This window comes from Argentina silus (genome assembly GCF_951799395.1).
Source record: "Argentina silus genome assembly, chromosome: 11".
NCBI lineage: Eukaryota > Metazoa > Chordata > Actinopteri > Argentiniformes > Argentinidae > Argentina > Argentina silus.
Window position 1 is genome coordinate 15271854 of NC_139665.1, and position 26278 is coordinate 15298131.

Consider the following 26278-nt stretch of genomic DNA (forward strand, 5'->3'; position numbering starts at 1 on the left):
ACATTATTGAATGAGCTAAATGGATGGCCAGTATTTAAGTGCTCTTAAACTCTCGTCAAACATTCCTCATCCAGTCAAGCCTACAGCCTTCTTCAGATGCATTTAATTTCTCCTCTCCGTCCCGGTTTTGCCAGTTTTTAACTGTCAAAAATTTACAATATTTTCGGAATACCTTCATATTCTAAAGCTGCGTTTGAGTTAAGAGAGGAAAACATGTTTACTCTGACGCTTCTTTCCCTCTCCCCGCCTCGGCGTAGGACAGCCTAATGGAACGATATGCGATGACGACGCCGGATTCAAGCATGAACAGGCTTCCTGAGAAAGCCAACAACTTTGTCTCCCGCTGTCTCGTTTGTCAAAACCTATTTTCGTCTCGCACTCTCTCTCTCTCTCTCTCTCTCTCACAGTACACTGCCCTTCAAGAGTTGACATTCTGAGGTACGAGTGCGTCTGTCACCTGAAACTAAAGATCAGTGATGATGAGGAGCACGCTGCTCTGGCTCAATCTGAAGCATGACATTTGTAACGCTCCCGTCTGGTGTTAACAGGTGATTTGCTTGGGCACAGCCTCTGTGGGGGCAGAGCTAGTAAAGCGTGGGGTTCGACTGTCCTGGGGGGATCCGATGTGCCCCAGTGCTTTCTAATTGACCTCAGAGCAAACACTTAGTGCACTTGCCAGTGAGCACTGGTGGGTTTGTTTATCTCCCTGGTGATGTCGGCGCCCAATGCCTTGTGTTGATATTTAATTTGTGTAATGTGAAGCTGTGATAATGTTAGTCCTTATAGAGACAAGGCTTACAGGTGTAAATCTGCTGTCACAGCATTGGCTCTGGGTCAGTCCTTATGGAACAGAACTGTAGTAGCCAAGGTTCTGTCTAAACAGATTCTGATTGATAACTTGATAGATTGTCTTAAGAATCTGAACCTGGCTGCATCATTTCAAAGCCTATGAAATGAAAGAGAAATTAAACAAATCTCCATGACCACACATTGGGTGCATCTTCAACCCAATGGCTCTTAGACTGGTCTGATAAACAATCTTTATTATGAAGATTATTTGAGAAAAACAAAAAAGTATGGATATGTATGTTATTTGTGTCCTTTTTTAAACACACCAAAAATGTTCCAATAGTAAACAGACACTACATTTAATTTTCAGCATCATTTGAAAGAAATACAGGAAACAATAGACTATCAATGACAGAAAACACACCCATACTGTACTTTTACAGTACACTTTAAGTATACTGTACTTTCAGGAGTTACACCTTAAGAGATAACTGTTCTGTTCCGTTTGAGTTACACAGCCACAGTGACTCCATCACCACTGTGGTTTCACCAGCACCCATTTGAAAAGAAGAGAGTAAGTCACTCACCACCACAAACCACTTGTTTCCCATTGTCTCAAACCAACCAATGATGCTGTCATTTCTCTACACAATGATGTGTGTATATTCAGATGGTTCATAGAAACCATGTATTGTGACAAAAGTTGCTTTGGGAAAAGCCTCATCTGGAATGTTCAGGATTGAGAGGAAACAAAAGGGTGGATAAGGATCGAGAGGGTAACTCATGAATGTACAGTAAGTGGGAGCAGGTAGTCTCAATGTGCCAGCAGACTCCAGTCATACCCCAGGCGTGTCCACATCACCTGCCCAGGACAGAGTACGCCCAGCAGGGAGCCGTCTACATGAGCCACGTGTCCTTCTCCTTGTTGAAGTTCTCGGCCCACCTGCGCGTGAGCTCTAGGTAGAGGTCTGGCCGGTGGGGCTGGTAGTCCAGATACAGACGGGTGACCGTCTTCTTGGCCACGGCCTTCTCGATCTGAGTGCCCTCGTGCCACTCGTTGAAAGAGGTGATGGTGACGACCTCCGGTCTGACGGAGAGCGCCGCCTGCAGGGACGTCTCGTAATAGCGCCCGTTGACGCGGTTCCTTGTGTTGTGGTTGTTCCAGGGCCGCACGGCGGTGTCGACGTAGCCGGGCCCGGCGCTGGGCACGAAGAGCAGGTTGTTGCCGTCGCAGAAAGCCTTGATGGCCTGCCAGTTCTGGTGGGAGGCGCCGAAGGAGAAACCGTTGGTGGCGAAGTAGGTGTACATGCCGTCGAAGCCGCTGGCCAGGATGTCGTGCTTGTGACGCTCCTCCACGATGAGGGCCACGAAGACACCGTCGTAGGGCGTGCCCCGCAGGCTGTGGGACCCTGAGGAGGTCAACAATTCCGCCCAGGCCTCGGGAGGGGTCAGGTAGGAGTCGTAGACGTAGAATAGGGGCAGAATCTTCCCTGTGCTGGACTTGAATCTGTAGAAGGCGCCATGTTTTCCATACCTGTGAGAAATTATTGGATTTTGAGTCACGGATTATATGCACGTTTTTTTTTTTTTTTTACACTTTTTCTACACGCAATCTTACTAATGAGGAGGTTAATGCAAACCCCAGCTTTCTCACGCTGGCTTTATGCCAGACATTAAATGAATGCTGTTCGGTGAAATGGGGCTATTTATTATATTTTCAAGAGCACGAGAAGAGAGAGTGTGTACAGTGCAGTATGGTTTACTGAATACTTCTCTCTCTCTCTCTCTGGTTTCTTCTCAGGCAGATGGTCAGCACAGTTGGTATTGCATAAGCTGGCAATACCATCTAGCCCAGCGAAAAAGATCCATCTCAAGGTACACTAGGCTTGTCCTCGGTGCCTACCATCACTGTTCACATAGCATGACTGCAGTACATTATCCCCAACCATTCCTGTTCATATAACCAAACAGGATGCTTCAAGGTTGGCTCATTGTTTAGGTGGATCACTCTGACATGACTCATTACATAAACCATCAGCGATTAGTCTCACTGTCCTCTACTAGCGATCACTTCCCACACTCTGGGTACAACGCTTTAAAACAGAGGTGTACGTTCTGCAAACAGAGTAAGGTTTCATTTAGAGAGAGGGAGAGAGAGATCACAGACGGAGAGCCATCTATTTTTAACAACCTGTTTCTCCTGTATCCCCTTCAGATGTGAAGTGGGCGAACATTTCTCCAGATCTCTAGGCTTACGTCAGTTGACATTGATATGGAAAGAAGAGCCCTGCCCTTTGGCTTAAAGTAAATGATAAGAAAGCCTTAATCTGTGGAAGTGAGAGTTTGAGAGAGGGAGAGGAGAGGGGAGGAGAGGAGAGGGGAGGGAAGGGAAGGGAGAGAGGGAGGGAGAAATAGAAAGGAGTGAGGAGGGCCAACCTACTTGTCAATTATGTATTTGATGTTGTCATGCATGCTCAGGTCGGTCCGTCCTTTGTAAGGCTGGATGTGAAACGCCACCTGTGCAAATTAGAGTTGGATCATTGTAAAAGCATGAATTACAGTACAGAGGTCAGAACCATTCTTAATACCAACAGTAGTACCATATCACATGCATTAAGCAGACATGAGTACACATTTTCCTTGAAATGATAGCATAATGAAAGTAATGCACATTTTACGTGATGTCGAAATTATTTCATTTAAAAGAAATCATAAAAAAAAATACAGCATGGTTGCGCTCTCACAACCTAATTAGTGGTGAGTGTGGACAGAAAAACCATTGGTTGGCAGCACCATCTGTACCATCGCTGCACTGGCATACAGTTCCCACTCAGAGCCAGCTTCAATGGCAGACTGAAGAAGGTGTCCCCCAGGGACTGCATGTACTGTATCTGGTTACTCAAATGTCAGCCACTCCAATGTCCTTCCAGAATAACAGGTTATTTCCAGGGACAAATCAAAGTGAGCCTATCGATCCTGTCAGATTGAATGTGTCAGAAGGCCCGGGCTTAGGAAACCGATCAGAGATCGCCTGGAAAATCATCTCTAAAAATAGAGCCCCTTTTCTCCAAGTCTGATAAGGAGCCGTATATAAGTCATCCAACAGGATACAGCAGAACTGTGTGCCCCGGTACCAAGATAGAATGGCAAATGATATAAGTTTAAAAAGAAAAAGATATAGAAAAGAGAAAGAGAAAGAGATATAGGTTTTACAAATAAAACATAAAATAATAATTTGTATTACGATGTAGTGTTTTCTTTCATTATTTGAGTAGACTTTGGTATATTTACCTATAGTTAAAATGTTGTTATACTTCATGTAGTATACCATAGAACAGTGTATACTTATTGACTGTTAATTAGCACATTACCTCAGTTGAAGTACTGAAGTCCCAAGTAATCAAGTTGTAAATACAATAGAATATTTTGTAGTAAATACTGTAGTCATGGTTAGTAGTATTTACCTAATTTAAATAGTAATACTATAGTATATACTGTATATAGTATAACCTCCTTGTCGGGGGACCGGGGGACCGGGGGACCGGGGGACCAGGCTTCCTCCACTGCTGCCCCCACCCACTCTTTGGAACACTCTCCCAAACCACATCAAAGAACCCAGCATGCTCTCCTCCTTCAAACAATCCCTCAAAAACCATCTTTTTTTATTGTTGTTTTTACTGATTGGTCTTTTGTTTTACTTTTTATTTTATATATTTATTTGTATATATTTATCCATCTATTCTTGTTCTCTCCATGGAATGTAGTGTCTTTGAGTACTGAGAAAAGGGCTATACAAAATAAATGCATTATTATTATACTATAGAATAGGTACAGTACTATAGTTTCTGCAAAAACACTTCAGTACATGCTACAGTAAATACAACACTACATACTAGTATGTATATTGTAGTATACTGTAGTATTTGTTCATATGGGTTAGTGTGACAAAGCAGACAGCTGAGTGATGCTGATGGATGCCCTCCTCTCGCCCAGGGCAGACTGCCGACTCTGAGGCTGTACAGCCACGTACAGCTGCCGAAGCAAAAAGATCTACTTGAGCTCAGCAACAACAGAGCACTGCTGATAGAACTATTGGGCCATGAATGTGGGGGAGAGAGAGAGAGACATAGAGAGAGAGACATAGAGAGAGAGAGAGAGAGAGCAGCGGGCTGAACAAACACCCACTCCCTCTCTCTCTCTCTTTGAAAAGAGACTGCAAGGTCTTCATAAACAGTTTCCATGGCAACGCGGCAGTTGTTTGGCAGCGGCGCTGGGCCTGTCAGTAGTCTCGGCTGGTTTGAAATCATGAAAAGGCCGCTGAGGTGAAATGCTGTCCAATCTGTCCCTCTTCAGCTGAATAAACCATGCATAGGGATGGATGAAAAAGTGTTTTGTTTGTTTTATCACCTGTCACGCTGTCTGATGGTGACAGTTTCGCCGATTAGCATTTATGCCCTTCAGTGTAGCTGCAAACGTGTAGCTGCCGTTGATTGTGATGGAACCATCTAAATATTCACCACAGATGCCCTTTTCATGATGAGAAGTCGAAACTAACCCCGAGGCAATCTGTTGTTTACACATTATCAGTATTGTTGTTCATGAATTAATGGTGATAATAATGTAAACTATGTCAGTAAATAGAGCATGTGCACGTGAAAGGCCATTGGTGAAACAAACCAGGCTGTGTTTAATCAAAGCTTAATCAAGCTTTTTCATATACATATAATGTAGTTCTACCATCTTCTCCACCTGCTGCACAAACACACTCTTGAAAATGTAGGGGTTTAGTCTGTCACAGAGGGAGGAACACATTTAAATACCTGTGAAGTGATAACTGTCTGTTGAAATCTCTGGATAATGCAGGCAAGATTCATTCATGTCAAAGAGGTGTGTCTTTGATATGGGTCCTTGTGGCAATGCCTTCATATCAAATGAATGGTAATACAGCACACACACCCACACACCCACGCACACGCACCCATGCACACACACACAGGGACATATAGCCTAGTATACACTGAGGAAGTATGAGTGAAGAAAGATGACAGTTCCCCCCACCCCCACCTCAACCTCTATTTGCTGTCTGGCAGTTCTAGTGCATTGGTTGGAACATTGGAACATTAGCCCTCAGGTCAGGCATAAAATTCAGACCGTTCATTGTGTAAATCTCACAGAGACACCTAGTTCTCATCATTCATTCTACACACATGGTTAACATTCTTTCAATGTTAACCTGCCATAACAGGAATATGCAAGTGGAAGAAAGAATGTTTTTTGCTGTATTATGGTAAATCTACTCTAAGCTTATAGCTTGTCTCGTCAAAGGCCCCCTCAGAATGGGGTTTATGATGTGTGAATGGGACTCTTAAAACCCATGCTCTCTGTGACACACAGGCTTCAAACAGCACGAGTGATGCATTTGAGGGCAATGCAATGCCATTCATGTTATCTTTTGTAAGGGGTAGTACAAAAATAACTTTAATGGCTTTTCAGAAACATACAATTGGCTTATATTCCCCTGGCATGTCAAATGGAAATGTTGTAATTTTTACATCCTGGTGAAAAGACTACCAGGGAGTTTGTAGAGGCTCCCAAAGACTGGCAAGGTTGCTGAAGAAATGTGTTTTCTTTGTCTACATTAATAATGCACAAGAGGACTGAAACACGTTTTTTTGGCAGGAAATGCTTTTTAAAATTACATCACCCTCTTAAGTACATTGCATGGGTTAGAATTGCATCTAGTTATGACCCACGGTGATTGCTCACTCACTTTTGTTCACATAAGTATTTCAAATTCAATACTTGTGGCTATGCCAATAATTCACTATCAAAGAGCATGATTGATACTCACTTAAACTTTACAACAGAGGTCTGAGCTAATATAAACCTCAACTGTTCAGCACCAACTATCAATGCCAGCCATTAATTCAGTAAAGCGCCAGAAAGGAAAAACATACCGGTTCTCTCACCAGTTACCTTGATGCTGTGCCTGTGGGCAGCGTCCATGACAGCGGGCACCAGGTCCTCCGCAGCTTCCCCATGGTTGTCCGCCACCCCGGGTGGGTACCAGGACAGCACCAGCACCCCTAGAGCAACACATGGGGGTACAGTCTTAGGTAGGCTATAACATTGGTACAAAGATCAACCCACATTTTCTTCTTCTTACAGGATGGGGATATGATGAATTGTTTTACTCCATGCAACTCCATGAGGTATTAGGGGCCTAGGTTGTTGACCTTACCTGCAGCGGCTGCTTCAATCTGAGACATGTGCGACTCCAACACGCTTGGGTCCCTCGAGCTGTAGGGTCCTAGCTCCGGGTAGAAACTTGAGGCAATGTCCTCAGGAGGCGTGTGTCTTCCTTTCGCGTGGATTGCGGCAATCTTAGGGTCCCAATGTGGCACCAGGACATGGTCCCAGTGAATATATTTACCGTCCATCTGTGGGGTCCCATACCATAGATAATAGAATATGTGTACATCGTAGAATATACTGTAATCACGATCAGATTTCGTAAAAACGACTTTTGTGTCACCCGCTAAATGGGACTGACCCGGGGACACTACCACGTCGTTCGAAACCGGTCGTCGCCGGTCCGCTCTCTCTCCCGCGAATTCCATCCCCGGGGCGAGATCTGAGAAGCCGTCGCTGGGTTTGAGCGTTCTCAGGCCCATCATGGTCCCGAATATGAACAACGTGAATAGGAAAAGTGCAATAAAAGCTTTCTTGCGCAACCGTGTCATTGTCGCTGTCTATGGTGCTGAAACGTAGATCACCCTGCAGCGGACTAGGCAGCCGATCCGGTGATGCTTTTTGTTTACAAACTACTGTGCTGTACTGTCAGTCTCTTCCATCAACATGTGCAATCTTCCAGAAACGCATATAGCATCTAAGACGTGGGAAAACCCCAGACTGTGCGATGGTTTGTGCGTTTAGTCGGAGAGTTCAGAGAGCCTTCATGGCTTGAGTTCGATGTCTGATTTGAACGCAACGATCGAATCCATTTCACTCTAAACAGCGAACCATCATTATTCTCGTCCTGTGTTTGAATTAAGCGAATCTATCCCCTGTGCTACATTTGCTGCCTATCTCACCGTAGACTACAGACATGATTTGTTATAATGAATGAATGAAATGAACGTTCGCCTTTCCATTGCGACTGTCATGAGGATTGTATGTTATTGTTGGTTTTACGTTTCTCGACCGCTGTGAGCCCATTAGTGGATTCCAATGCGAGAGAGAGTGAAAAGCATGTCGCTTCTGTCGTATTTCAAAAAGCCAGTCACTCCAGGTATTTGCTTGCAGTGCCCATCACACAATAAAAACTGTGCCGGTCTGGTCTGTTAATTCATCACATACTTTAGCAGCACCGTTACCTTTGTTTTCGGCAAGCGCTGTCCGCTCGCCTGGTACCCCTTGTTCTCATTTCTCCCTCGATAATGCGTTTGAATCTGCTCTTCCGGGAGCAAATGCTATAATCCATCCAATACCCAGCACACGGCACAGTTGGTCGACATTTGATACGCGAGGTCGACGTGTGCTTTTGATTGATTGCTATTTCCGTGATTAGTCACTCGTACTTTTGGGTAGACCGTTTTATATTGATCGTGTTCTAGCTGCACGCTAGAAGATGATGAGCGCTCGCGGCTTGCGCGATGCGGGGGCGAGCGGAGTGGGTGGGATTAACCCCGCGCGCTGAGAAAAAAATAGAGTGCGCGTGGAACAAATGGGTATTGCCTTTGTTTACACTGTATGGCTTTAACTGTTTCCACATAGGTATGTGTAGGCTGTATTACATTCTCTTTCCGTCCAACACATTTTTCTACTTCAATAGCCTTATTCTCACAGACTAAATGCATGTCGACATGATGTATTTTATGTAGGCTATACAGCCTATAGGCCTATACTTTAGGCATGCAAGGATAGGATTAATAATTGATAAAACGAAGAAACATTAAACTTTTATGATTTTGTAAAAGATAGGCCTATAGAACACATTCGCCTGCGTTTAGTGTCAGGTAAATTTTGTGGCTTGTGTGAGTAAAAGATAACAGCCTCCAATGAATTGAATAGAAATCCTTGAAGTTATATAGTTATTTATTAAATTATCACTCGCCTATTGAATTTCGCTGGAGATTTCAGTGAAGCACCGTGGGCTGCCATATTCAAAACATTGAATGATACATAAGCTTTGAAGTTTAGGCAACATTGAGATTAAGATGTGCCACCCACATAGTTTGGATTAGCAGTGGCAGGATTAACTCCTGGGAGGCAGATACCCACTCACACTGTGGGATTAGGCAGCAACGGGCACCGAGTGGACGCCCACGGTTAGGATCTTCCCGGATCGAGCTCACTGGCATAGGCATAATGCACGGGGGAATATTTTAACAGTTTTCTCTTCCATAATAATCAGCCTCCTCTGCTAATGCCATAGTTCACTGCGCTCTTATGTCTTGTTTTATTAGATAACCGAAAGACTATCTGATATAGCCATCAACAAACTTTTCCCCTGTTATATTGATATGTGTAACCCTAGTTTTGCAGGGATTTAGTGTCCTGCACAGGTATCCTAGGTCATCTATCCCTCCTCTTACCTTTCGGGTCAAACTGACCCATTGTTCTTCAGCACGAGCCTTCATCTTATCCTCTCCGTAGGGGTAATGAACGTATACAAAATAAATAATAACATTTGAATCATAGGGAAAAAATGGATACTGATAAAAGGGTCCCACGCTGGGTCCTACCCAACCTTCACTCTCTCTGTACAACAGAACAGTATGTTCTCTGCTGGAACATGAGCAAAAGACTTTCAGTCAGTGTGAGGTGCTAGAAAGCCTCTTTCACCATGACAGTAAGATTGAGGAAGAAGGTGTCTTAGACTGAGGATAATGTAGAAGTGAACTCTGACCATCAGGACTCATCCTCTGATGAAAAGGGAACTTCCTCACAGCCTGAAAGTGAGGTGTTCATGTAAAATAATGGAATGCTTCAATGGTCCACACTCCCCCATGAAAATCAGGAGAGAGTGCCTGCTGAAAACATAGAAAGGTCCCAGGTCCCACAAGATATGCTATCACACATGTCAAAGACATAAAATCAGCATTTTAATTGTTTATCCCAAAAGCGAATAAAAAAAAAAACATTCTAATACATTCTACCCTAAGGTGACTTATAAAGCACTGGGTCAATTTGACCAAGAACATAAAGCGTGCACAGCCTTATCGAACATAACAGGAGGACTATATGCAAACAACACCAAATTATGTAAACTGTCAGAACTAACGTGACAGAACTACAGTGACATCTAGTGGGAGTAGAGCGGTATAATGTATTGTATATTTTTGCTATACGAAATATGACTCGCGAGGATCTGAGCAATAATACATTTCAAAGTAACTGGCCCTCTGTGATCATATTGGAGAAATACAGTGTTAGACCAATGTGATCTCTCACTGTCCACGCATATCCATCCATCACCACTAGGGGGTGTCCGTGTATAATGAAAAGGTGTTTGAACAGTGGATTTATTTGACTGACGGGCTCCAGTATGGACAACAAGGGATGGGCGAATGGACTCACAATATTCTGACATGGGCACTTTCATTGATCGGAAAATTTTATGAATTAGTGCGTTTAGTTAAACTGTTAATAATGTAACCATAATGAATTGAACCCCATCTTTCTCTCGAATTAAATGATTCCACCTAATGTAGCTTATTTAAGTTTAGAGAAATTGTTTGTGCATGGCATAGCTTAGTGTGTTTCTCTGAGTCACAGTCTTCGTCGTTGATGCACAACATTTCAAAGTTTAAGAATGATATCCCTCTTAGAGCCACGATTTGGTTCTTAAAGTAGAGCTGTCCAAGGTGCTGAAGTCGCCTCTTCCGTTTGTCTGTCCACCGCGACTCGCATTGTCTTATGGAGACCTGACTCGACACATAGGCCTATGACTTCTGTTGGCTTACTTCTACTCGCACACTTTGTTCTGTGTTACTGTTAACCTGTTCCTGTCCAAATCCAAGTGTAGGCCTAATTGTAAACCCATCAGAGACTTTTAAATATCGGATATTATTAAATGTATAACATTATTAAATGTTGTGTAGCTGTATAGCCTATATTACTGGGTGCTATGTTTTAGCATCTGTGCTGCCCAACCTCTATTGACAGACAATCAGGAAAACCAACTGTGACAGTGTCACACCCATTTGATGTATTGCCTCTCTCAGCAGATGGTTCGGTGGAGCCTCTTACCTTAATCAGATCTGACAGTATCAATGTGTTATTCTATATGTTCCATGGTTATATATATATATATATATATATATATATATATATATATATATATATATAGAGAGAGAGAGAGAGAGAGAGAGAGAGAGAGAGATTTATTTTATTTTACCTAATTCAAAAATTGCTAATGCTATAAGCTACTTAAACACCACCTGCACTTATAAAAGGCAACAGGCTTTTCTAACTGAAAGCTTGTTGTAGGAGGGATATCTGTCAAGGCATAGCAGGGTGTATGGATCATGTATGGATTGGTGTTATTGATCAGCGCTGGCCGGTCCCCCTGGGTGAAGAGGTGAAAGGTGAGCTGACAGCTCCCCAAATGGGGCCACTGGGGTGTTCTCCACTGCCAAGGTCCCACACATTGACAGTCCCTCAAGTGTGCTTCTCAAAATGTTGTTCTCACCGCAAAAGTAAAGATGAAGTCCCCAGCCATACGCACGCACGCACGCACGCACGCACGCACGCACGCACGCACGCACGCACGCACGCACGCACGCACGCACACAGAGACTATGGCTCTGGCTCTGGCTCTAATGTTGATCTGGACATACACACACAACTAACTGTCATTCTGATGTGTACAGAGGATCCTCATAGCCCTGTGGGCCCCCTCTCTCTCTCACACATGGCCAGACGGACTTCTTTGCAGTGTGCAGATACAATATCCTTACCACACAACCGAGGTCGGTGGAATTAGTTTAACTGTCAGATCATCGTGAATACGGCCTCTACAATTCAGACATTTCATTTCAAATGAGCAAATCCCATCTGTTCCCGCAGTAGAATGTTCCATTGCTCATTGCCTACTGAGGACCAGACTGAAAAATGGTGAAGAAAAAAACATAATGCAACTGCAACCTACTGCTGCCTCTTACACTGCAAGGTCTCAGATTGCCCTCATAACTATCAGAGGAACAGAGCTAAACTACCCTCAGTGAGTGATAGACCTCCACAGTCCTCTCAATCACTATGTGTGTGTGGTGGTTGGGTGGGGGGTCGCTCAGGGAGCACGTGCCGGGGTATTGTTCCTAAGCCCCTCAGTGTGACACGGGTCACCTAAAGGAACCCCTCTTTGTTCTGTGACAGACAGAGGGCCATGTGTTTCCATGGTGACACTGAGAAGCCTGCTGCACCGACAGCAACTCTGAGAGGGCTGTTGAGAAGGACATGAATGAAGTCATTTGGTTTTAATTAGGTATAACCTCTCTCTCTCTTTCTTTCCCTATCTCTCTCTGCCTCTTGCTCTCTCTTTCCCTATCTCTCTCTTCTCTCTCTGTCTCTCCATATCTCTCTCTCTGTCTCTGTCTCTGTCTCTCTCTCTCTCGGTTAAGAAGTGGCCTTCAGTTCAAAGACATTCATTTCAATCTATTCATTCAAATATGCTTTAACTTAACCTGAACTAAAGTTGTTTTTCTTTCCTTCCATATTCACTATACTTTCCCCACCATTTCACACATACTGCAGTCATCTGTGTTAGCTGTCTAAATGTCTCTTGTCTTCCTATTGGTTCAGTACAATTAGTGTGGCAACAGGTGTAGACATTCAAGTCAATCAGAAGACATGCTTTGGTTTTCAGAATTGATTGTAGTTGAATGTCTTTCATCAAGGTGAGCAGTCAGTGTTTTGTATTTATTACATGCTCTATATCAGCAACTTTATGTTTTTATTATGTTATTGCATAAAGCATTTAATGATAAGTCTGCAATCAAGCCTCATCTACATTTCTCTGTAGCTTAGTGTTGGAGAGTGGTGGATGATTCAAAGGATAGCTTTGTCCTCTTTGGTCAGTCATTGTTATAGTATAAACACTGCCTGCCCTATGGAGTTAGTAAGGAGATTGGTGAAGGCAGAAATCAGAGGACGGTCTCATTGTAATTGAACAAGGAATGGTATCAAACACGTGTTGTCTACACTCTGCAACACTGAAGACACTCATTGTAATTGAACAAGGAATGGTATCAAACACGTGTTGTCTACACTCTGCTAACCCCTACAAGATGAGAGGTGAAACTCCACACACACACACACACACACACACACAGTTCCCTGTGGAAGTAATGGGACAGTGAAGCCATTTTTTTCTTCACACTCTTAAAAGTTTGGATTTTGGATTTCAAACACATACTATGAGGTTAAAGTAGAGATTCGCAGCTTTTATTTGATGGTATTTGTGTACATATTGGTTTCACCATTCAGAAATTACAACACTAAAAAGTGAAAGTGAATGGTTTGATTTAAAATCTAAACTTTTGGAGTGTAGAGCCAAAAGAAGACAAAATGCGTCATTGTCCCATTACTTACGCAGGGCACTGTATGTGACAGGTGGAGTTTGAACCTCGATCTCCCATGTGAAAGACCCAAGCATCTACCAAGAGGACATCCTCAAGATGTGAGGGTGACACTTGAGGTTTCAATGTCTCAGGCAGGGTTACCTCGTCACAAGAACATGATTCCAAATAAACTACACTACATTCACCCCCCTTTGACAGGTGGGGTTTGAACCTGGGTCTCCCTTGAGGAAAACCCATGTCTACCGTTAGGCTAAGAGGACATAGTCATGGTTTGAGGGTGACACTTGAGTTTTCATGTCTCAGGCAGAGCTACCTCCTCATGAGTGTGATTCCAAATCACCTCCGCTACACACAGTTCATTTTAGACACCCATCACTAAACACTGACCACAATGACTCCTTGCAGGTAAGATGACGGCCCTATCTTACAGGTGTCACGGCTCCTTTGTGTAAATGAGAGGGAGGATGTTGATGTCATGATGGTGATGGTGACCAGCGTCTCATATGGTACCGTGCACCAGCTGCCCGATGGAACTCTCTCACGCCCAGCCCCATTCACAACGTGCGGTTTCTCGTTCAGGTATCTGAGATGGAAACCGCGGTTTCTATTCTGAATGTGTGCATGAGTCAGACAATATGCTTCGCAGTACCGCAACAGTCGGGCACGGGCATTCTGTCCACTATGATGATTAATCCACTCGTGATGCACTTCCTTCCCAGACCCAGTAGTTACATTGTAATCATTTGATGAAGGGCAATTGGCCTGTAATTGAAGTGTAGCCTATCACATGCAGCCTAAACGTGTCAGTGGTGAAATGAAAAGCGAATGCCATCTGCATCTCCTAAATGGGTTCATAACAGTGCCAATTCAAAAGATCTGACGGTTGAAAGCGCAGATCCGGTAAAGTGGTATTACACATCGCTAATTATTCAAATACTGTGAATGTGATTCCTGAACCTTTCAGTTTCAAACCTATAAAAGCTCGCGTTGAATCGGCAAGGGCAGGCGGCTGGTTGAATTTTGTTGAATAAAAAAGATTCAAGAAAATGTATCCAGAGTCCTGCTGGGGTGAGTTGCCAATTGCTTTGAATTGCCCGTGCCTTTTTATGAATTAACGAATGACCGACAGTATAGGCCTACATTTAAACGGTCGTTTTTAGATTCTTTTAGGAATATGCTTTGTCCAACTTAATGTGACTTTTGGTCAACTTTCCTTTTTTAATATGATCAAATTTAGTAGACATGGTTAGGATGGCTATTGAGGCCTGCTAATGACACTCCTAAAGTATGCCAATTGCAAACATTCTCAGAGAGAGACGCACACAGACAGAGACTATGGCTCTGGCTCTAATGTTGATCTGGACATGCACACGCAACTAACTGTCATTCTGGTGTGTATAGTGGATCTCCATAGCCCCCCCCCCTCCCTCCCTCCCTCCCTCCCTTCCTCTCTCTCTCACACATGATCCTTGCCACACAACCGAGGTTAGTGGAATTCGTCTATCAAATCATCGTGAATACAGCCTCTATTTGCAGATTCACCAGCTTTGGAGGTATGGGCTTATTCGTGCTCCAGAAGGTCTTAGAAGTGATGCCGCTGCAAAGAAAATGGCCTGAATAAACAAAACAAAACAAAAACGAAATAGCTGGTAAAATAGCTGGTTTCATTGTGCTTTTGGCCACCAGTAGCATAGTTTGTGATCTTAGTAGTCTAGCTTAGTTGTCTTTACACTCGGAACAAAAAGTAGCCCTCTATTTTATGGGCTATTCTTTATTAGCGGCTATTTTTTCCCCCCAGCGCCATCAAGTAGAGTAAATGCCAAATGGGATGTTTGGGACAGTCCGACTCTGACGTCACTCCATTGAAGTTTAAAGACCCACGCCAGTCAGTTTTGCTTCCTCGCTTTTCTTGAAAAAAAAAACCCTCAAGGAACGAAAGCACCAAGTGGTGAGTCATTCACGGAGCTGTTTGGTAATGGCAGATATTGGCTAGCAAGGAGCAATTATCAATAAAATGTGTTGAAAACTAGGTCGCAAACAAAGCTGTTGAGGGAGTTTAGGAGGGTTATATTTGACTCTGGGCTGTAACTTTACAAACAGGCCAGCCATTTCACACTTCGGAACTGGCTTATAGCTGTGTGAAATGTCATAGGCCATGGTAGTATGGAATCGTTTTAGGAGGAGCTAAGAGCTAATGTATTGCCCAAAATACACAGGTTACTTTGACCTAAATGGCAATTTCGACTTGAATAATTGTGCAATATCATTGTGCACCACCAGGATGTAATATTGGCATATCCGCCAAAAAACAAACGTAAAAATGACCAATGTGGGCCTAATGTTAGGGGTTAATGTCCCAAAGATCCCTTCTAAGACTCGCTGGATCACGAATAAACCTCAAAAGCTAGTGAAGGTTATCTGCAAGTAGGTAAAATGATTTTTTTCAGCGTCAGGTTGAAACCACAATGTGAATAGTCGAGGACGGGAACAGATAGGTTTGTAAATTAGTAAGATTATAAAACGTTTCGGCGACTCAATGACCAAAGTGGAGACAGTCTCCACACTTTTTGAGAGTCATTCAGAAACACACTCGGGGAAAAAACGCAGTCATGAGCATAGTTTCAGTCCTTTATCACCAGCAATTGGTCTGTTGCCAGCCCAAAATACTATGAAGTTCAACTTCTCGCTGTAAGCAGCCTAGGTCTTTCTAAACATCAGCTTGCCTCCAATGATGTACACAGGGCACAATTTCAGTGCAATAAACGGGTGGTCCTCTGTGGCTCAGTTGGTAGAGCATGGCGCTAACAACGCTTAGGTTGTGGGTTTGATTCCTGCTGGGACCATATATACTGAAATGTATGCACTCACTGCAATGTAAGTCGCTTTGGATAAAAGCGTCAGCTAAATGGCACATATATATAAACAAAATGAAATATCCCATAGCCTATTGTTCTGTGAAGGCAGTGTGAAAAATTCGTCGTAATATTAGAAATTGAGCTTGTTTGCTGCAACCATAATTAACACTAGACTAGCAAACAGCACAGGCAATTCAAGCATTAACTCAGTGGATTGTAATAGTAGATTGTCATGCTTAAAAAGCTTTGGGACCACTCGCGTATAGGCTGTTTTACGCTCTTGGATTTAGATGTCCTTTGGTGGTTTGGAATGTGGATGGCCAATGGCTTCCGTGAAACCACCGGAGTGACCATCCACACACATTCAAATGTAAATGCAATGTGGGGGTTGTGGGTCTCCTATCCGAGGAGTGGAGGGGGTGGGTGGGTGTCCTTCAAGCCTCAGCTAGAACACGGTGGTCTCCCACTCTGATTGGTTGCTCTCCGAATTTGGGCCCTATCGCCGTGGAATGTTTAATTTACTAGCAAGAAGATTGCAATTGAGTATCACGTGGACTTGGCTCGAAAGGGTGGGGGGTAATATTAGAGGCAGGAGGGTCAGGGGGCCCAGTATTGTGCAAGAGAGGGGACTAGGAAAAATACATTATTTCCGAGGAAATATTACAAAAACGCACACGGATGTTAAGCACACAGCCAGCATTTGTTGCCTGATTCTTCTGGAGTAGGAGGCACTGGATCCCACCAGCCATGGCAGAAGGTATAAGCATTATAATGCGTTATAATGCGTCTTTGAAGATGGAGGAGGGTTCCGGAGAAAGCTCTCTTTTAGGAGAGAGACAAAAAAGAGGGCGTGTTGGGTTTACTTGCATTGTCTTTCAGATTTCGGTATTCTTTTCAAAAAGTCTTCCCAGCAGTCTTTATACCTTTCGTTGTCAGGGAGAAAGTACCTAAAACCCTTTTGTTTGCTTGTATCCATTGCTGCCGCTTTCTTTGCACGTTGTTTTAGTCCTATAGCCTGTGTGCGGGAAAGTGCGATTTGGGGCCGCGGTTTGTTGGTCAGGGGGTAGACGAGGACACCCTGGACTATCATTTACACGGAAAGGAGCGGGATGGGCTCTGTTTCCAACCAACATTTCACAGGTAGCACAGAAGTGTTTTTAGATATAACTTGGACATTTCTGAAGAATAACCAACTATTGTCTGAAAGCAGTACTGTATAGACCTACTTATTTGCTCCTCAATTTGGGAATCATTTTCTTTCTATTGAAGATTTTTCAATGTTTTGCTTTGGAGTTTGGTGGTGAAATGACAATAGGTGATTCATTTTGCTTTATATGCTTTTCTACTTTTACTGAATATGCAAGTTAAATATTTTTGAAACATTTAAAAAGGCTTTTGAATTTTTATCCTTCGTTGCTCTCATCCTCAGGCCTTCTCCTCTCGTTGATAGTTAACTTTGTTTAAGCCTACGTGTAGCCTAACATGACCTTTCCCGTTCCTGCGTGGGAATTTATTTTTGTCAAACTACAATTTCCCCGACTTTGAAACTCTCATTGTTAATGACTTATTGGCTAGATCAAGAAAGTTTCGATCAATTTGATTTAGCTGACCACGTTTGTATGTGTCTTAACTGCAATTTAATTGACTTACTCAGTCTCAATTTACAGATATTATTATTGTATTATTCTTTAATATATTATTTATTATTATAATTAGTCTATCATAGTTTGGGCTATTATGGTATTATTATTATTGTTATTATATTGTACACCGTCTACAGTTATCATTATCTGCCGTTAAGAAAGCAGGTTTTTGAAAGCAGAAATACCTCGGATTTATAATGATTCGAGATTGTTTCTAATCATTACTCTTTACACCCATGTGTTGCATGCGGCTTTCGAGCGATCTTCGTCAACACGCAACACGCTAATTTCCTACATGTCGACTAAAGGACTGATGCTGAAAAAACATCTTAGTAAGGGGCCTGCCAGACGCGTATGCTTCCCAGAATTGTTTTGATGCATTTCAAACAGCCATATATACTTAAATAAACTGACCGAGTGACATTTTCTCTGTCGAAAGGGGGCTGTGCAAAGACCGAAGAGGAGGAAGCGGCAGGCTCCGAGGAAGATCTGGGTCCTTCTTTGGGCAGCGGCGTGTGCAAATGGTTTAACGTGCGGATGGGGTTCGGGTTCCTTTCCATGACACATAGAGATGGCACGCCGCTCGAGGAGCCCGTCGATGTATTCGTTCACCAGGTGAGGTTTGCTGTGGGCCCCGTGAAAGTGTAGTGTTGACATTGTGTTTTCAAGGCCTAGCAGCTCGGACTAGATTTGAGGATATGAATCCTTGGCGCATTTTTGTAGCAATGTTTGTAATGATCCGTGTTAAACTGTGGAGTGACCACAAGTGAAATTGTTCTGTTTTATTAATCTTGGGATTGGCAATTCGCTCCCTTTCCAATAATGTCACTTTTCAGCATTTAAATTAATTTAGGGACTACATTTATGATCAGTTATTTTTTTATAGATCTGTCGGTGGAATATATTATGGTCCAACAAATGCTATTTATTTTAAAAGGAAGAAGTCATTTAATTGCTCCCATAGAAAAATTGTACCAGTTTCTATAAATTAAAAGGTTCCAAAAGATATGGTTTAACGCTTGCAACTTTTAACACAGGTTGTTTTAAGCAGCAATGTGATGTGGTTAAGGACTTTAGATCTGAACATGTGCTACATACAGCCTATGCCTACAAAGTTAGGATTTGATAGCATATCATATTGCAATATTACATTAGGTAATACACTAACATGGAAAGTAAGGTAGCTTCAGTGTTCATGACCAAAACCAGGGCTTGTTTAGGCCTAACCATTACCTTAAATGTAATTTGAATGGAGTGCATAATCATGTTAATGTTTAGACACATTTTATGAGGGCAGTTAGAAATTGGAATTGGATTCATGATATCAAACAGCAGTGATGATAATTAAGCATTCAGATCAGACATTTCACTTAGAAAGAGAAACTAATGTTGTGACGTATGAAATCCTCAAAGAATTAGGACAGGTCATCATATGAGCAGATTGTATTGTTTTGTTCATGACATCTCTTTGTCAAGGTTAGTTTTGTTATACTTGAAGTCATGCCCATTACTGGAACACTAACAAAAACTGCCACATTCTCCTGTGTGTCTTTGGGTGAAATTGAATATCGGTATTGGAATTCAAAAGGATAAGAGAGGTAATTGTAAAATGAATCTTGTCTAATCTAACTTTTTAGCAGCAAGGCACCATAAACTCCAGGCTGACTACGGCTAGAAAATCAGGAGGGGGTGAACAAGTTCTCGTTTTAGATGGAATGGAATGTGAATCATCCAATGACGAGCCAGGACTCCAGGGTTTTGTGTAAAATTACCTGGAGATTAGCAGATCTTAAAGTCCACCAATCAATGTGACGCCCAACCATAACCCTCCCCCCTAACCCTACCCCCCTAACCCTCCCCCCTAACCCTAACCCCCACACTCTGAGTAAGAGGTCTCTGGGACTTAAAAGGAACAGACAGGGGTTAGGCTAAGCAGAGATAACAAGCCTCATTCCTCTCCCCATCCAGCCCTGTTTCCTGTTATAAAGTCATTAAAACATCAGGGGACTTGCCTCTCGTGTGGCGCCCACCCACCCCTGGCCCTCCGTCCTCCTTAAATGTGGGGGCTAGAGAACCCTACTCAAATTTCCCTGCTCTGTGTTTCAGTAAATCACCCAATCAAAAAGAAAAAGAAATCCCCCCCTCTCTCTCTCTCTATGTCTGCTCTGTTATCATTGGAATTACAACTTTGTGGTGGAAATTCTGACGGGCAGTTTCTTGGTTTGAATTCAGCTATGATTGAAGCATTTTTCTATCATATTGTTCTAAATATTCTTGTCAATATTTGCTATTGTTTTTTTATGTCCCGTGCGCCAACCTCACCAAGTCAATTTCCGGTATGTGCAAATATACTTGGCCAAATAAAAGAATTCTGATTCTGATTGGACATGAGGAAGTAGCTTGTTAATGTTGATTGTCTTGAGGCACCCGTTCCCCTGCAGCATTCCCTCTCTGGGGTGGAAATCGATCATGTTCAGAGCGAGGTCCTGGCTGGGGACCTGTTGGGCTCGCTGGACAATGGGTGCCATTGTCAACCCAAGAGAGGAAATCCTGCCGGCTGTGATCTGTTACTGAGCAGCAAATCTGTGAATGAAGTGTGTGTGTGTGTGTGTGTGTGTGTGTGTGTGTGTGGTGGGGGATATCGGTGTGTCAGAGAGAGGAGGAGACGGAGAAATGCAGAAAGAGGGAGAGCATGAAAGAGAATAGTGTGAGATAGAGGGAAGGAGGTGGGGGGTGGCAGCAATACATCTGAATAAGGGGTTATTGTATTTGTCCTGCCAATAAAGCCTGTACAATTGAATTGAGAACTGAGTGGGAGAGAAAGTGGTGGTGGTGGTCCTAGCTGCTGAGCATATAGCTAGCAGCCTTAATGCCTGTGATAATATATGTATATATATATATATATATATATATACATACAGTATATAGCATTTAGCTGGCACTTTTATCCAAAGCGACTTACATTGCAGTGAGTGCATACATTTTTCAGTATATATGGTCCCAGCGGGAATCAAACCCCCCAACCAAAGCGTTGTTAGCGCCATGCTCTACCAACTGAGCCACAGAGGACCGTGCTGCTAGATGCTGTGATGCTCCAGCATCTAGCCCAGCTAAGGCAGATGGGAATGGGTTAGAGATGGTGGAGTTTGTGAGCTGAGTCTGTCCATAAAAAAAGCACTCGGGAGACGCTGAGGTGAAGCGTGAGAGGTCAGAGGGTAGTTCCTCTGACGGGGGTTGGGAGGAATGCTAAAGTTGTCAGGACTTGGATTCCTTTCCCACCATGATCACCCCCCACCCCCCGATGAGAGTAGGGTGTCTGGGTTAAGTCCGACGGCATGCAGGGGATGGGGGGGAACATACACTGACCCAACATAGCCCTCCCACAATAAACCGCTGGTTCACAGCAATGCAGCGTTGGCTTAGATAAAACACAAGGAGCATACCATGAACCAGGGAACCAGATTGGTGTCTGTGTCTCTCTGGAAGGTCCTGCACTGTGCACAATGTTTAACACTTTAAAAAAAAGAGTAGCAAATGGATATTACACATACTTTTTCATAGACACCCTCAAAGTACATCAGGATGTGCCATATCTAACACTATAGGAGTCCATTTCCTATTTCCCGAGTGATAATGAGAAGGAGAGTGACGGCACTTTATTTTAAAGGTGGATTTAAGGTAGATTAATTCTCGCCACCGTTCTTCATGAGCCTTTTGGGCAGCTATCCCAGGAATGCACACTACTACCCCCCCCCCCCCCCCCCCCCCATACATTTCCCAGCATCCTTCGGCAGTGGTCAGTTTGGGACTTGACCAGATGGAGTTTGGGGAGTTTAGGAGTCTACTGCCTCATGGTGGTGATGGTGCTGAGGAAGGAGAGGGGGGGTTGGGGGTTGGAATGCTGTGAGCAACTAGCTGGGGGGAGGGGGCAGTGCTGTCCACACACACACACACACACACACACACACACACAATCCTGAAAGGGGGAGGGGTGTAAGAAGGCATTGATGTTTTAACAGGGCTGTCAATAGGATGGATTTGCTAAAGGGGGTTAGGATTAGATTTGGAGTGAGGTGGGGTGGGGGGTGGGGGGGGTTGAGAGTTCCAGGACGTATCTATTGATGTATTGAAACCTATGCTAAATGTTTGGTGTATGCATGTAGTATGGCTCTAATTAAGTAACACCTCTTTGTAGTTATCACCCCAGACCAGACTGGTAACTGATGATGAGTTATATGCACAGTAAAAAACACATGTATATCACCACTTCCTGACAAGGGGTGACTTTCCCTAAAGTAGCTAAAGTAGCACATCTCTTTTCACAGTTGAGCCCCACTCCTCCCCTAGACCACTTAATTTAACAAATTTCGTTAGTTCCTGTGTAGAAGATTGACTCGTAAACATTGATTTTACAATTGTTAACCCAGCCGCAAAGCCTTCAGAGGTTATCAGGATAAGTACTACTTCAGCTACAAAGCTTTTGTGAAACTGACCCCAGGGCTAGTTTTGTTCTTCTCCATTTAAATAATGCTAATGTACAAAACATGACGTGGCGGCTGGGTAATAACGGAATGCCTTGTAGCTGCAGGGACGGCGTTCCATCTGGCCTCCTTACCTCCTGGCCTCCTTCCCTACCCTGACCATTCCTTCCTTCCTTTCCTACCCTGACCATTCCATCCCTACCTTGACCTTTCCTTCCTTCCTTCCTTCCCCACCCTGACCCTTCTTTCCCTACCCTACCCTACCCTGACCATTCCTTTCTTCACTACCCTCACAGAGCAAGCTGTACATGGAGGGTTTCCGTAGCCTGAAGGAGGGCGAGGCTGTAGAGTTCACCTTTAAGAAGTCGTCCAAGGGCCTGGAGTCTCTGCAGGTGACAGGGCCAGGGGGAGCCCCATGTGAGGGCAGTGAGAAGAGACCAAAGAGTACCCAGAAACGCCGCTCCAAAGGGGACAGGTGAGTCAGACTTCACGTCACAGACCACACCAACCCTCCATCTTGGGATGTCCTCACTCACGCTCACAATTCCATGATAAATAATTGAACATTGGGTTTAACCATAATGTATTTATTTATGTGCACATAACAGTACAAAGTGCAAAGACAAGAAAAACATAATGCCATTGAGAACAGATACTATTGATGGTTATACATTTAATAATAATAATAATAATACTAAATGATAACACCCGCCCCCCCACACCAGGGTGTGATTGTGCTGACCTGGATCAATAGGCTGTTAGCAACAACAAGTCCTGGGAGTTAGCCATACAGTTCTCCCACAGCCCTGTGTAGCTGTTAGCTGTTCCCTCAGCCCTGTGTAGCTGTTAGCTGTTCCCTCAGCCCTGTGTAGCTGTTAGCTGTTCCCTCAGCCCTGTGTAGCCGTTAGCTGTTCCCTCAGCCCTGTGTAGCTGTTAGCTGTTCCCTCAGCCCTGTGTAGCTGTTAGCTGTTCCCTCAGCCCTGTGTAGCTGTTAGCTGTTCCCTCTGTCCCGTCTAGCTGTTCCCTCAGCCCTGTGTAGCTGTTCCCTCAGCCCCATCTAGCTGTTCTCTCAGCCCCTCAGGATTTTTGAGCAGTGCGGCGCAGGATTGTATTTGTTCATGTCCGAATGCGCAAAAAATACAGCTAAAACGCTGAATTCACTGAGGAATATCATAACGCACGGCGCCGCCAAGTTCACGGCGAAGCGCAGCACCACTCTTTGGGGAGAACCCTGTGTTCCCTCAGCTCTGTGTAGCTGTATTCACTGTGGAAAGCACAGCACTGACAAGAACACGTTCCATTTATATCTAGAGAATCCTTATTTCCTAAATGTTTGTGGAAGTTATTTTTGACTGCCGGGTTATTAACTTAAATTTATTGACTGGGAAGATTTTGCGAGAATGGAAGGGTGTTAAAGTTACAAGAAAGTGTCATTGGTATGACATAATGGACGGCAGACCTGAGCAGACACACAGTACCAGTCAAAGGTTTTTACACACCTTCTCATTCTTTTTTTTAATATGTTTTTAGGGCATTTCTGCTTTATTGGGATAGAGACAGTAGAGATTGACAGGAAGGATGGGAGAGAGAGGAGGGATGACATGCAAGATAGGTCGAGGGTTGGAATCGAACCAGGAACCTTGCAATTACGCGGTAAGCGCATTAGTGTGCTACGCCACTAAGCGCACCAACACCTTCTCATTCAATGGTTTTTCTTTATTTGTATTATTTTCTACATTGTAGATTAATATTGAAGACATCAAAACTACGAAGGAACACATATGGAATTATGTAATAAACAAAAAAGTGTTAAACAAACCAGAATATGGTTTATATTTTAGATTCCTTTTGCTTTGATGACAGCTTTGCACACTCTTGGCAAGTTTGTGTCCAAACTTTTGACTGGTACTGCAGGTATTATAAATGGTTTCAAACGCTGTGCTTGATTTAAATGGTCAGGCACTACGGAAGCAATGGCATGGTGTGCATGCAAGGCTAGCTAAATTAAGCACACCAAGTTTTTCACATCCAAAGTTTTTTTTTATTCAGTTGGTTTTAATCCATTTCCAATGTGGAATTTGTAGTTATCTCTCCACAACGTCTTGCTTTAACACCAAGGGTATTTGAGTGTATACTATACTGTATATACTATATATACTGCCCATAAACTGCCCACTTTCCTTGTGTCATAGGCTCAGATACATGAATGTTGGGTGGAAGAGGATCAATAACCCCCCTCCCTGGATGGGGGTTGAGAGGGAAAGGGCAACTAGGGAGAATGGAGGGAAGCTGGGGTTAGCTTCGGGATGGTACAGGGCTTACTTTAACACCAAGTGTATTTGAGTGTATACTATATATACTATGCCCACCTTCCTTGCGTCATGGGCTCAGAAACATGAGTGTTGGGTGAAAGAGGGGGAAAGGATCCTATCCATTAAATTGATAACAGATGTAGGTCCCTGGGAGAGGTCAGAGGTCACCACTGCCATGGCAACAATGGGGTGTGGTGTGTAAATGAGGTGGGGGGAAGGCAGAAAGAGAACCTGGGGGTCAGAGTTCAGAGGTCACTGCAGTATTGAAACAGACCCCTCTCCCACCCTCGTGGCTGCATTGATCAATAACCGCCCCCCCACCCCCCACCCCCACCCCGGATGGGGGTTGAGAGGCAAAGGGCAACTAGGGAGGAGGGAGGGAAGCTGGGGTTAGCTTGGGGATGCTACAGGGCTTGATATGCAATCACAGAATTCACTGCATCCACTCATTTGGATTTGCAACTGAATTACGGTATGTTGGGGGCCTCTGTTTTTTTCTTCTTTTTTTTTTTAACCATAAAAGACCCCCTTAATTCCCTACTAGGCGGACCATTCCAAACCCTTCCATACAAAAGCGAAAGCAAATATAATCTATCATTACATACATTTATGGTGCAATACATACCGGATAGATTTGTATGTTTTTACTGTTGGCAGGTATACAGATATGCATATAGAAGTACATCAATCTGGTCCAGCCCCTTGATAGCAGTTAGTGTTTCCTAGTACATTTGAATTAATATGATAAGAGAATACAGATTTAGGAATCTGAAGCCATCCATGTGAGTATACTGCCCTCTGGTGGAAGAACATGTTATCAGTCCATGCTTATTCAGGCCTCTTATAAAATTGCTCTACACTCTGTTTTTGTCATTATGCTTTGGCATTATAGGCAATTTGATATTCCTTTGACTAAATAAATAATCTGATATTAAGATGCTTTTTGTGAATAACCATTTCAACTTGGCAGATATGTGGTCTAAAGTAAGAGGTTGTTCTATGGGCATGGGAGTAAAGTTGGGGTTGTCTAAGTCTGAGACCCAGTGGTCCTGTGTGACTCAGTTGGTAGAGCATGGTGTCAGTAGTGTTAGATAGTTGGTTTGATTTCCGCTGCGACCATATACAACAATGTATGCACTCACTGTACTGTAAGTCGCTTACAGTACAGTGAGTGCACTGTATGTCTGCTAAATGGAATATATATGTATGTCTGATAAATGGAATATATATAATTAATATTGTATCATAACTCATTCTCCCCTTTTTGTTTTAGATGTTACAATTGTGGAGGGGCAGATCATCATGCCAAAGAATGTCAACTGCCCCCTCAGCCCAAGAAGTGCCATTTCTGCCAGAGCATTTCTCACATGGTGGCCAACTGTCCAATCAAAGCACAGCAGTCCTCCCCCGGATCTCAGGGAACAGCAGGCTCGCTGAGGGACGAGGAAGAGGATCAGAGCCACGCCCCTTTGCCTCTGGAGAGCTCTGATTGAAGGATTCAGGGATACAAGAGCCAATCAAAGGTTTCACTGGAATGCTGCTTTTGGAACTACCTCAGGTCTTATTTATCAACCCGCAAAGTTTCATCTTGATAATGTGATGATTGAGAATTAG

General features: G+C 43.6%; 2 protein-coding genes across 2 annotated transcripts; one reads left to right on the forward strand and one right to left on the reverse strand.

The window, feature by feature from the left end:
- Positions 1 to 1686: 1686 nt before the first annotated feature.
- Positions 1687 to 7535, reverse strand: maneal (mannosidase endo-alpha like; the record flags this gene model as incomplete). The annotated part of the gene is made up of 4 exons (XM_083680052.1): positions 7031 to 7535; positions 6766 to 6875; positions 3230 to 3306; positions 1687 to 2323 (listed from the first exon to the last, which is right to left on the reverse strand). Exons 1-4 carry the CDS (start codon positions 7530 to 7532, stop codon positions 1687 to 1689), a joined length of 1326 nt encoding a protein of 441 aa, XP_083536178.1. The 5' UTR covers positions 7533 to 7535.
- Positions 7536 to 17337: 9802 nt separating this feature from the next.
- Positions 17338 to 26157, forward strand: lin28ab (lin-28 homolog Ab; the record flags this gene model as incomplete). Its single annotated transcript, XM_083680061.1, has 4 exons — positions 17338 to 17368; positions 18311 to 18486; positions 22649 to 22827; positions 25938 to 26157. 4 exons carry the CDS (start codon positions 17338 to 17340, stop codon positions 26155 to 26157), a joined length of 606 nt encoding a protein of 201 aa, XP_083536187.1.
- Positions 26158 to 26278: the final 121 nt, after the last annotated feature.